The following is a 14,453-nucleotide window of genomic DNA, read 5'->3' as shown; positions in this document are numbered from 1 at the left end:
AAGTTCAGCAACGAGTTGCTAAACTTTCCCGGTAACATTTTGATGGCGCCATCTGTTATCATATTTTATTTTAAAAACTTTATATATTTTTAACTACTATAAAATAACAAAAAGCTTAATTTTGAGGGTAGGGATGGGTTTTATAAAAAATTATAAATGCTAATAACGAGTAAAATCGTCATTATGTCCGATCCAATTGGAGATACACACGATCCCCTTTATCTCCCCACTCTCTCGACCTGTATCTATCAAAATTTAATAGCATCAATCCCCCTAATAAACAAATCTCCTTGCACGATTTCAGACATTTTTTACCAAAAGCATTGGAGTTATTAAGCTTCAAATAGGATTAACAAAATCCTGCCCCCCCACACACAAACACTAACATCCATACATACAAGAAAAATGCCCTCTTTTTGCATTTCTCGACGTTTCAAAGTCCCGAAGTCCAAAAATTTTAAAATCTGGGGGATCATTTTTTGCCGGATCGCCAAACTTTCCCTCTGTTATATATCAATATAACAGCCGGGAAAGTAAAAAATAAAATAAAATCTATCAAAGTCAGTCAATTAAATATTGTGGTTACATAAGACCGTCAGAGAAAAAATACATGAAAAAAAAATCAAAATGACAAATTTATAACATAAAAAATTTAAACTGAGATCTAATTTAATCTATCTATATATATAACCCATTCAAAGTGTCCGTCTGTCCCGTAACCGTTTGATAACGGACACTAGAGGCGCCCCTATCGTGTGTCATATTTCAAACATTCAAATTAACAATTTTAATTCTTATTTAAATTAACAATATGAATTATTATTATTCATTTGGCCCATAAATTATTATTTGGTCAATATAACAATATAAATAATTCAGTATATTTGTAATAGGAATTTATTATTTCAGGGGCTTATATCTCGCGAAGGGTCGCGAGTAGGGGTATGGTTCCTTTGCCTTTATTGTTCGCACAGGGGCTACAGTTTGGGGGGGGTCGCCACCTCTTCATTCAGAGGGTAAATCTTACCATTGGGACTTTAACAGAACTGTAGAGCATATTGGTAGGAACAAAAAAGTCAAAGGAACCATGCCTCATAGAAAATTGTAAAGAACGCCCACTAGGGGGCGTCCCGGGCTACTAGTTAAAAATAAAAAAGTCAGTAAATTTTCAACCCCTAAATAATGCAAGGCAAATTTAAATCTTATAATGCTTATTAATATCATTTATCAATTTATTTTCTTTCTTTTTGCTAAAACACTATGATTTTATATATATAGGATACAGATAGTTCCTGCCTTTATGAGATTTTTTTCTTGGAAGTTACTCATAAAGTGGAAACTAATTTTTCATACAAATATATAATGCATAATTACATTCTTGTGTATGAATTTTAGACAGGAAAATGTTGAAAAACAACAACAAAAATATTTGGCAACCAAGTTTTTGTTATTATATTTCTATTATAATAAAAATATAATTATTATTATCTTTTTTATTATAAATATGTTTTTTAACATTACTTTCTTTCTTTTCAGAAAAAATAAACAAAATTACTTCTTTAAATAATTTTTGTCCAAATGCTCACAATTTTCACAGGCTGACTAGATGCAGCAGTAGCACCTCTGTTGAGAAAATTCTCAAGATCACACATTTTTAATTTTTTTTAATATTTTTATTTGTTTCAAAATACTCATATGATCAAAAAGTATTGGGAATGGTTCAACAAATGGAAAGATTTGAATTTATTCATCAAAATTTATTTAATCTCCTTCAAAGTAACCACTCCGAAAAATCCAATGTACTTATACCAAAATTTTTTCCAATCCTCAAAATAGGTTTTAAAGTTGTTTTCATGAAATTCCTTTAGAACTTTCAGCAAATTTTGTATTATGGCATCAATTGACTCAAAATAGCGACCACAAAGCAGAAATTTTAATCAAGAAAACTGGAAAAAGTCCCACAGTGTCATATCAGGTGAATACAGAGCTTCCAAAACCACATTTGTTGATTTTTGGCAAACATTCATGAACAAGAACATTATGAGCAGGTATATTATTATCGTGCAAAATCCATGAGTTTCCTTGCCACAAATCAGATTGTTTTGCAACTATAAATTACTTCACACAAACAATGCAAAATGCATAAATAATATTCTGTGTTAACAGTTCGACCAGTCAGAAGGAATGTGTGATGCACAACACCAAGACAATCAAAGAAAGCAGTCAACATGACCTTAGTTTTTTACTTACTTTGACAGTCATTGTGGTCTTGCTTCACCTTTCAAGTGCCATTCACTTGATTGTTGAGCTGTTTGAGTATAAAAAGTGTAGATCTATGTTTCACCACCCATAATAATGCAATTTAAGAACAATTCACCTTGAGAAAGCATTTCCACAATTACTTACACATCTTTGGAAAAAATTCAATGTTTTCAGAACAACTCAAGAAAAGACACATTACAAACCCAAATAATCTTTTAAAATTGCTTGACAAGATTCAAATAATACTGGAACATATTCAATAACGTCCATAATTATTAAACAACAATCATTGAGCACCAAATCTCTGACTTGAGAAATATGTTATTCATCAGTTGAAATGGATCGTCTACCAAAGCATGGTTTATCTTTGACATGTTCTCTGCCTTCTTTGAATATTTTATAACACTCAAAAATTCTTGTTTTTGATAGACAATTGTTGCCAAAGGCTTTTTGCAATATTTCCAACATTTCTGTAACAGTAATTTCATTGCAAAAACAATTTAATGCACATTCTTTACTTAATTATACTCAACATTTTGAAAAATTGCCAGCACAAAAATTCTTTACACACAAAACAAGTATTTATTTGCAAATGAAAACAGATGATAACATACAGATTACTGCTAGATGTCAATGAAAGGCATATCAAATGACAAAAAATAATAGCAGTGCCCTCTTGCACACATGCAGTTTAAATGAATCATTCCCAATAGTTTTTGATCATAGTAGTTATATATACATTTCATACAAATTTCTTCCTTTGTTTCTAACTGTAAGAAAGTTGGTAGCTCTATTTAAACTTGGCAGAAAAAGCAAAAAAGGCAATCTTGACATAAGTAAGAATTGATGATAATCAATAGTAGTTTTATTCTATTCTTATTCAAATTTTTATAATCTCTCTCTCTAGATATCAACTGAAGAATAATGAACAGAAACTCTCTTTAAATTTCCACTCATTCAATACTATTGACATTGATAATGTAAAACATATTGAATACTTTTGTATCATTGTTGTTAAATCTTACATTTGTATTGAGAGTAAAAACAATATTATCCCCTTTAAAACCTGATTTAGAAATAATATTTTAAAGATAGTTAATCTATTTTTATTTCTTCAGCATTTTTGTGAATTTTTCACATTTCATATTATTAAATAGTTTTTATAAAATGCCCTATTGCTTTTTATTTATCTCTCAAAGTATATAGTATATGATTGTATATCTAGCTTCTTTCTATTTTTTTCAAAAATAATGATCTTGGTTCTCCTATATTTCCTATATAGCTTTGTCATATTTCTTATATTTGGAATCATAAAATTTAAAAAGTTATATGAAAATACCCAGCTGACAGAACATGTCTATAAAAAAATACCTGCATAAGTATACATATAATTGTTTATGACATTCATTAAAATAAACTTATGCTTTATGTTATTAATATAAATTATTATAAAAGTTATTAAAATTAATTTAAAAAAACCAAACAAAAATTAAATTACTAGATGAAATTTATTGAGAATTTTATTCTTAGAACATTATTAAAATATAATTATAATAAAATATTGAAAAAATTTATGTTTAAATTAAAATTGTAGAACAAACCTCTTCTGTTGTTTCGGGAGAATGAAATTTTTCTGAATGTTGGCACCAATGTACCTCAACATACTGTTTAAGGAGAACAGACGCCAATTGCCTGATTGGTAAAAGTCCATTTGGATCTACTGTGAGTTCAGCCAAGTGAACACCAAATTCTACAAAAAATAAAGTGAAAGTTAACAATTTAATAACTTAAAACAATTATTTTTAAAATCAGAACTAACTATAATAACTAATTAAATCTTAAACAGACAAGTTACAACAAACTGACCTTTCATACATTTCCAGCAGTGAGTGTTGTAAATGATAATGCAAATGTTTTCAGCCATGAAGCCTGGCACTGGCCCCTGAATGAGACTGAAAATATTTGCATTTTCATTTATAACACTGTCACTGATTGATGGAAATGTATGAAAGATCAGTTTGTCATCACTTATATAATTCCAATCCTCTTACTGAATAAAATTAATTTTGTGATGTCAAAAATTTGAAAAATGTATATAGCTTTTATAAAATATTTTTATGATAAAATATCTTCACTGATCTTTCATCATTTGACTTTTTAATGGTATGACCTGTTTGTCTGGAAGGCCACAAAACTAAAGAATTACTTTATCAGATCCATCTGAAATTCAATTTGTTTGTGTAGTAAAAGAGACATATATAAGATTATATTACATGTTTTATATATATTCTTATGCATTCTTAAACAATTCTTATATATTGTACAGTCGACCCCCCTATAATTACGATTCCTATAAAACTACGAAAAAATATACGTATTTTGGAAATGTTGAGTCGGATTAGTGTAGAATCAATTAATTTTACGGAAGAAAACCTTTCAATCAGCCATAGTCCGTAAACTTGACACGTGTCGGGCTGTGATTGGAACGACTTGTAAAAAATCAGATTCCTAATAAATTGGAACGTATCTATATCTTATAGGGGGTTGACTGTAATTAACAAAATTGACATTATTGAACTATTGACTTTCTCAATCTGATGCATTAAACAAAACATTTGAATTTGGCAAGAATTAAGAACTTAAAATCATTAATTTAATTATGAAAGATAATTCTTAAATTATAATTTTGCAAAATTTCAAAACAGTACTAATTCTTTAAATATAATTTAACGCCATAAGACACAATAAAATCCACAAAAGCCAGAATTACAAGGAATGCTTTCTGGTTTAAGCAATTTTTCATCTTCAGACTGGAAGAAAATGAGAAAATGATCATGGCTTCAAAATGTGAACATACTTCCCCCCCTTTTTTTTTTTACTAAATTTCAATCTAAACATAACATTTATTATATTTATAGAAAGGAACTCAAAGTAAAATATACATTCATGTATATACTCTCTATCAAAGAAAAAGAAATGCATACCAATCACATATATTCTAAGTGAAACTTCTTTGAATTTTCTCATTGAAAATGTAAAATTTTAGACACAATCTTGGGTGTTTTACTCACTCAAATTTAAGCTCAATACTTTCTAGCTGTTTCTGCATTTACTTTAGTCTTAATTAACAAGTAGTATTTAATATTTTCAACAATATGCTCTTTTTAAAAACATATCAATGCATCAGGAAAGCAGAGCAATCTTCCCATTGTTTTCAAACTGAAACAAACTTAGGCCAGGAACACATGTATAATATACAGTGTAAATTTGGACAAAAATAGGAAACAGTATTTTCTGAAGATTTTGCTGAAACTAAATATCAAATCAAAAACAGCAAAAATTTTCTATCATAGTTGGCTAATAAGAGAAATCTATCATGATACCATTCACTAGTCTCACAGTCCCATCTCTATTCAAAAATAGCAATACTCTTCATTGATACAGACTTATTGTTTAAAATTTGTCTTTGATGAGCTCCAGTTAATAGGAATTAATAATGGAGATGTAACTATATAACTTTGTTTACATCCCTCATATTCCTTAGAATTTTTGTGGGAAAAATTTGACAATAATACTAAAACAACTGTAGCTTTTGCAACTTTCCATATTAGGAAAGTTCTGTTCTCACAGGTTTTACTGTATTAACTTTTTTACTATACATTGTTTTGCATTAATACCTAAATATTTAATTATACTAAAGTCTACAAAGCAAGAGTAGACATGAGCAGTCTAAGCAGGACGGGTCTATGTCAGATGAAAAAGCTGGAAGAAGACATGTTGGAGATGACACATGGATCACAGTAATAAAACTTGTAAATAAAAATTATTAATGATAAAGATGGTATAAAAACATTTTTTAAAAATGTAAAAAACAAAACAGCTGAAAGAGATCAGATCCTTTCAGCTGTTTTGTTTCAGAATCTTTCACATGTCTCCTTTCCATTCCATTCATTTGACATAGACCTTTCCAGCTCAGACTGACTCATGTCTACTCTTTCCTGCACAGACTATAGTGTTAAATGAAATCTTGTAAAGATTTAAGTAATTAAAGCAAAGAATAATTTAATTATGGCATAAAAAATTAATTAAAACCAAATTAATATGGTATTTTATAAATTTTAAATTGCATTATTCTACTAGTCATAAAAACTCTAAAATACCATTCAAAAACTGTCATTTACAATATTTCAAACTTTTTTAAATCTATTTTTTGAGTTAATTCTGAATGTCTGGCAAGCTATTATCCAGTTGATGTTCAAGAGAAATAATCTTTCTTATTTCCAAGAAAAATCAAATTTTATTCTGCTTCTTTTGTTCTGAATAAAAGTTATTACAAGTAATTCTACCATTAATAGAAGAAGAAAAAATTTCAATCTCCTCACATGCATAAGAGACCTTCCAGAAATGAAAAAAAAAAAAAAAATGATGATGAACTTCTTGACCAGAAAATTAGTTTGCAGGATGCATTTGTAAGTATTCAGAATAATCTCAAAAAAATTATAAATATCACTTACAAAACCAAAAATTCAGCTCATAGAACAAAATGTTGAAGGAAAACAAGCATTTTTAATTGCTATGAGCAACCATCTTCAGGTTAATAGAATGGATTCAGAAACAGAACAAGGGATAGAATGTTATAATTTAAAACAGTGCTGTCCAACTTATCATAGCCCGCGGGCCATATTTTCTTCACCAAACATTTCGGGGGCCAAGAAGGTTGCTGCTGTATTCAGCCAGGTTAAGTNTCTTAATTACCATTCTAAAAACATTTTTCATTTAGAATGAAAATTAAGATTATTATTAAATACTTAATTTTTCATGAATCTCTCTTAGAGTAAACTTTTCAACAGGTATTAATTGTAATATAGCAAATTAATAAATTTTAAACAAATATTTTACAAACCTGTTAATACTCTCATTCCTCCATGAACAGCATTATGATCCTCGCTGGTTAAGGAATGCATAAGGATATCAAAAAGTTCTGGCCAATTCTCTGGCCAATCCCAATGTGCAATTGCAGAAATAGCATAGGCAATGCTGGAACGTACTTTGCTAATAGATTCTCGTAAACCCAATGGCAAAAGTTGCCTGATTGTGGCTTTTGCCTATTCAATCAAGTGAATAAATTAATATTTTAAATAATTTCAAGATTATATTTAATACTAATATTAACTTAGTAAGCAATCTTTTATAACTATAGATAAACTATATAACTGTCGCAATAGTATAAGAATAGGTAAGTAAACTATCTTGTTATAGATATAAAGGTAAAATCAAATATATAAAACTATGTACATATTTTTTCTGTAATCTTCCCACATATCCCTACTATTAAGAAACCACTACTACTATATGTTCATTATTGTACATGTGTCTTTTGTCCTAGTCCAAGCTGGTGGTAAACTGCTATCCCCCATTAAATATCATAGGTATGCTCCCTAAAACCTCACTTAATTTCTTTCTATAACCAAATAAAAGTTAATATTCAAATTACAGCAGTTCACCATTAATGGTATGGACAAAACTGTATAGTTTAATATAATTTTCAGAATAACTTATAAAAAAAGTTTAAGAAATAATAATTTCCCAAACAATTTTTCAAACAAATAACTAATTTAATTTAAATTTTCATTTTTGTAAGTTTGTATCTGCATGACCTAGTAAGAGGTATATGAGAAAAACATTATAAGAGTTCAAATAAATCATGCCATGCTTTGGATAATGTGTCTGTTTCTTTGAAATTAATTCCTACTTCATTCTTAAGTGCCCTACAGATTTCAATTGACTCAAAGTATTTAAGATATGCCCTATCGGAAACCCTGTGTAGCAATATCTTGTATTCTGTAGATTGACATGTACACCCTCACATCCAGAATAAGTGGCTAAGGCCGTGGATGAAAGCTTCTTTCTTATCATATATTCATGCTCCTTCATTCTTGTAGTGAGATCCCTTGTGGTTGAGATCCCATTATTATACCAATATATAATAATGTGCAGTTAATTCTGCCATCACACATTGGTACTGTGTAAATACTGGGAAAGTAAGGGTTATGTCCAATGGTGAATAAGAATATACATGATAAAATAAAAATCAACTGCTAAAGTTAAAAACCACTGTGCGATGGATTTATTATGGTTAAAAGCCACCACATGTTCTGGATGTTAACTAATAATGAGCAATGATAAGAAAATAAAACTTTTTTTTCATTATGATTTATTTATCTTCTATCATCTTATATATGCAGGTAACAAAATTATTTTTCATATACAGAAATTTAACATGGTTACTTTACAACAACATTTAATTATTCATGCATTTTATGTTCTTCGAGAAACATTTGCATTTTTATCAATACAGTATCTTTTACAGTGACACATTATAAACCCTTGCTTACTTCCAGATGTTAACATGGATGCTGAGCGAAGTGTTAATAAAGTTGAGGGTGTGTTCTGAATGTTAATAAAGTTACTGTAGAAATTGGAAATTCATTACAAGCATAAAGTCAATTAAGAAGACTTTCCTTGTTTCCTAACTGATAGAGACCTGATGAAATTAATGCTCATAACAACAACTAAAACATTTCTGGGAGTTGCACGTCCCCTATCAACATTAGGCACCCTAACTAAAATAATCAAACCAATTTCAACTGCAAAAAATTACTTTAAATTGAGAAAACTCTCCGAGCTCGAGCTCAAGCTGGAATAAAAAAAAATAAGACGAACGATTCTATGAAGCAGATCCCTGTACTATTATTGTGAAATAATAATTAGAACAATTCTTAATTCATTGTTTTTGAAAATTTTAATAACTAAAATGTCTTAGGATTTTTAGGCTTTATCAGAGGTATTAATTTACATCTGATATGGAGAGTGCCAATGGCTCAATGGCATGAAGGTTGAGAAAAGTGAAATCTTACTTGGGTGTAATATACAGTAATACCTCAGTTTTCATTGACTTTGGTTATCGTCGGTTTTGGATTTTGCCAACTGTTTTTAGATGGATTATCAACAAAAACCAAAGTATCACCGTACAGTGTACACCCTTGTACCTAGCATCAATCTGCATTATTTCTTTAGCTTCTGTTGTCCTATACTAAAACCCTCCAGTTGTAGGGAAAAACAGAATGGTTTTAGGCTAAAACTTTTTCCAGCAAAACTTATGGAGCAATGAGTAATAGCATCAGAACACAGGGTAGTTTTACCCTAGATTTACCCTAAATATAAGACTACCTGAAACCAGTTCGAATGCCAGTTCACCTGAGGATGGCCTATTCCATTAGGCTGAAAACATTTGTGTTTAAATAAATACTTTATTTAAACACAAACTTTTTCAGCGATAGAAGGTGTTAAATGTTTTATTAAGTGTTTTTAAAAGAAGCTGAGTTTGATATTTAATTAACTACCCAAAACATTACTATGACAGGTTGAAATTACTCTAGAATAGGGTAATTACCCTAGAAACAGCAGCACTGGTCAAGAACGAACACAATACAAACTCCGCAAGTGTTTGCAATGCGCCCATTGACAAGTTAAAACCTATCCTTCGTATCGTAATTGCATCAGCTAATGTTCAGAATGCGTTATGGCTTTTCTTAATCATCACAACACGTAGTGGTCAAATATCATGAAAGCCATGATGCGAATTTTGCTTTGTGGTCGTTTTGAGTTAGCCATAACGCATTGTGGCCATTTTTACAGACAGCCACGATATGAATTGCACTTTGTGGCTGTTTTGAAACGACCAAAACACGTTGTAGTCATTTTTTTCACTCAATGAGCGATTTCAGTCTTTGAGCCTAACATATATAAAAATTCTTCTTAGGTTCTAGAAATGAATATAAAAATAAGAAAAACATTATATAACATGCAGAATAAATTTCTCCATATAACATGTAAAAAACATATAAGCCATCCCTCATGAAATAAGTAAACACACTTCTGTAAACAATGTAGGACCTTAGTTGTTCTTTGAGCAGAAAGGGGTTCTAACATTTGATACCTCTCTGTTTAACAAACAAAATAATAGTTTCTAGAAATTAAAATTATCTTATATCAAGTTATACTAAAATTGTCAAAAATAATTTTAATAGATGTTATATTACATAATTTTTTAGAATAAAAGTAGTTATTGCTATTTTAATTACGAAGTTTAATAAGATTCTAAAACAGGCAGTGAGTTTATCTAAGTGAAACATAAGAATGGCAAGGATTGCTGGAGTGGGCCCTTCAATTATATTTTTCACTTATGAATGATCATTGACAATTACTACAATTAAATTTTACCAAGTACAGTTATCCCTCATACAACACAGCACTTCTACAGCATGGTTTCACTCTAACATGGATGGAAAATTGGGGATATCCTCCATACAAAACTGTTTCCAGTTTTGCTCTAACATGATTTGTGAAATCCTCCATGTAAAATTTCACAAGTTTTAAGTGTAGACTCTGTTATTCAATAATTTTTTTATTCAAGTAATCATGTGTGTTATCAAATTTACGCACAATTTTATAATATTGAAATTTTCAATTTGTTTTGTGCCTTTCATCAGGTTTACTTTAATGAAAACTGATAGCTAGGACAAGGGAGGAAAAAATTCTTCTATCTTATCAACCAGGTGTCATTGTCATTGTTTTCAGACTTTAGCCTCTAAGACTGTTATTGTCATTTTTACATATTAATCTACATATTTAGTAAAGTTTATTTAAACTTGTTTAGATAAGTGTTATTAAACCATTTTTTAACTGTATGTAAGCAATCACTCATAAAAATAACGAATGAAATACAGCAGTATCTCAGTACTACAACTGTTTCCAACTTGAACAGTTCAGTATTCAAACACAAATTCTGGAAAAAAGTCACTGCATACTCAACTGAACAAACACAACTGTCTAGAACAAATTTTTGATTATTTTTATTTTGTCATCCATACAAAATTATAATAAAAATAAAAAATGAAGATGTTGCTGATATTTCTGACCAAGCTCAACAAAAACAGCTCAGATGACAACAATACTTTGTAAAAGGAAAATGCCCTCATTTAACTAAAATTAATATTAACACTTAATACAGCACTTTTAATTGTGATTGGTAGTTAATTATTAAAGCAATTGATAATTTGTTTCCAAACATATTTCTCTTAGTAATGAAAAAGAATAGTATACTTTTGTTAACTTTTGGAACTTAACCCCATGTTTTGCATTAGTCCTTTGTTTTGTATAGCATGAATCTGCATAACACGCACTTTTTCAGAAACTAACTACTGTATTATATGAGAGATACCTGTATATCATTCAATAAATGAAGTTGTTTATTTTATAATATGAAGTATAAAATTATTCAAAGTGAAAAAGTGGTCAAGAAAAAAACTTTTATTAAAAATTAAAACTTTTGAAATATGATATTTCTTCAATGTATAAAATATCAGTTATTCAAAAAAAAGCTGGTGAAATGTAAGACCTGATCTGGGAGTGCTGTTTAACCTTTCAAATAGACTTTATGAATTTGTTTTTAAAAACTATTTATATTCTTACATCAATTCAAAAGATCTATTTTTTCAGACCTTTTTAACACATTGCATCTATTTCTATATCATGTTTTATAATTAACACTTGAGATTGCATTACTGAGGAGTGAGTTACTGATGATCAGTTAAAATAGGAATGCATTGGTAAATATACCAATAATTTGATATTTTTCACCAGTAAATTCAGTAAAAATAAATAGACAATAATTCTTTGAAGCCAAATATTTATTTGTGTACACTTCTATGTATAACTATATTTTTATATATTAAAGACACAGAAGTGTCAAAATTTATTTATTTAATCCACAAAAATAATTTACATCATATATCTTTTAAATTGTTACTTTACAGTTCTTTACAATTTTTAAAGTATCATACTACAGCATTATGCTGAACAGTTTGACAATTTGTTCCTTAACCCATAATGCCTAGAGCATAACTGCAATCTTAGTTGAGTAACATTTTAGTTGACAAAATAGAAAATATTTATTTGAATATGAGCATTCTAGGCAACTTTTTAATCATGACAACTAAAAAAATTATAGCAAACTATTTTTCATGCAACAAAGCTGTTTATTTTCAAAGCAGAAGAAAGAGAATTCAGTTAAACAAAGCACACTAATGATTGCTTAGTTTTCAATTCACTGATGAATCAGCAACTAAACAATCACTAGTGGAGTAATTTTTGCACCTTAAATCAAAATTTAAAATTACCAGTAACATTTTAAAAATTTACTGGTAAAACAGTAAATTTTTACATACAGGTAACCCCCGTATAACACGGCACTTCTATAGCACGGATTCACTCTAACATGGTGCGAGAATTGGGTATAATCCTCATACAACAAGAAATGTAATAAATTTTTACATACTTAAGTAATAATAGTTCACAAAAAATATTATTTTCGTAAACCATTAGTATTTAAGTATGTAAATTTTCTTTTCTCGCCTTCTGTCGATACACGTGGTCCTTCTCGAAACTTTTCAATGTTGCCAGATCTCGACGCTTCTGCTTCTGATGTTACCAAATGTTTTTCCCTTATTCCATACTTGCTTTATTTTTCATAAGTGCTTAGCACCATATAAGGAAATTTATAACGATCTTTTAACTAGAAGCAAGCAATCTAAAATTACATACTTTTTGCAAAAGGTAAAGCATGCATCTGAAAAATGATGCAGAAAAATGCTCAGAAGATAAGGATAACTTGCCAAGAAGAAAATGCTCTCGGTTAATTAATAGTGCTTTTAGTGATGACGAAGAAAACGTTGTTTAATTTATATTAATATGTATCACTTAAAAAAATTTTAATAAAGATATTTATCTTAATTATGAAAATATAATAGCATGTTTTTTAATTTTTGGAACCTAACCCTCCTTTTCGTATTAGTTCTTTGTTTCGTATAACACGGATTCGCATAACACGGCAATTTTTTGGAACGTAACTACCGTGTTATACGGGGGTTACCTGTACTTCAAATAATCTAAAACTCAGATAACACAGAATATTTGGTAAATTATTATATAAACTGGATTTAGATTCAATAATTTAATGATATACTCTATTTTTAGATTTTTTATTTTAAACTTATTTATTGAACAAAAGTTCAATAAGTCAAAATAAAAGACTTAAATTATACAACATAAACACTTTAAGTGGTTATTTGTTATTTTAAACGGCTTTTGTGGATTTATATATTGTATATCCATCATCCAGTTCATTATAAACATTATTGTGTAATGTTTATGAGTCAGAGTCATCTCATTTTAAAGCACTGTATTCAATACAACTTGACATTGCTTGCAATAGTGAAGTTGGAAGATTTAACTATGACTCAGCTAAGCAGCCATTTAAGAAACAATATTAAAAAGTTATATCAAAGTAAAACTTTTTGAAATAGAAGGAATAAAATATTTCCAATGCAATTAAAATCAAAAAACTTTAACAGACTGGCAAAAAATGTATCAGTAAATTTAAAAAGATATATTAAAGTATACAATAAATAGACTTTTTTTTTAAATTAAGAAATATATCATATATTTATATATAAGCTCTAAAACTAACATTACCATCCTGTCATATGGGCATCTCTATAAAGTAATTTCTTTCCTATATCTTTTCTTGTAGGACGTCGAACAAATTCTAAATATGTGAAATCATTTCCTAATAGTTCTGGTTTCTCGTATCCCTTTAAAATTACATTAAAAAATTAATTTTAATAACAATTAATAAAATTCTTAAATCTGCTAGTAATTAATAATTTGAATTTTATCTAGAAATTTCAATGTATATAATTCGTCTCTGTAATCCAAAAGGTTTTTGGTAGACGGACTCACAGCAAAACTTTTAGTTAGGAACTCACTTTTATTCTCTAAAAAATGACATATGCATTTCGGGTTGGTATACTCATCCAACCCCTCTTCAGTGCTAATTTTTCAAAAAATAATAAAAAGTTACAATAACCAATACATGACATAAATACATTACAAAATATCATTCCTTACTTACTCTTAAAGTAAAAGTTGTGTATGGGCTACCACTATACATCTAAACACCAACCATTTGTTTTCCATTTAAAATGCACTTGAAGTGTTTGCATAACATCTCTTCTAAAAACCATTATACATTATGACTTTACTGTAAACTTAACAAGTGTATACAATAA

At 28.8% G+C, this 14,453-nt stretch overlaps 1 protein-coding gene across 1 annotated transcript in view; it reads right to left on the bottom strand.

Annotated features, from left to right (window-relative positions):
• Positions 1–14,453, bottom strand: part of LOC111630206 (importin-9-like) — a 57,981-nt gene that overhangs the window by 23,079 nt on the left and 20,449 nt on the right. The window contains exon 2 of the mRNA XM_023374269.1: positions 3,864–4,012. Coding sequence (XP_023230037.1) covers positions 3,864–4,012 — 149 coding nt within the window. The remainder of the gene's footprint in view (positions 1–3,863; positions 4,013–14,453) is intronic.

The sequence above is a fragment of the Centruroides sculpturatus genome, unplaced genomic scaffold (genome assembly GCF_000671375.1).
Source record: "Centruroides sculpturatus isolate CEXI.00-Female unplaced genomic scaffold, Cexi_2.0 scaffold613, whole genome shotgun sequence".
NCBI lineage: Eukaryota > Metazoa > Arthropoda > Arachnida > Scorpiones > Buthidae > Centruroides > Centruroides sculpturatus.
Note: the sequence above shows the minus strand (reverse complement) of the source record. Positions and strands in the feature narration are given on the sequence as shown.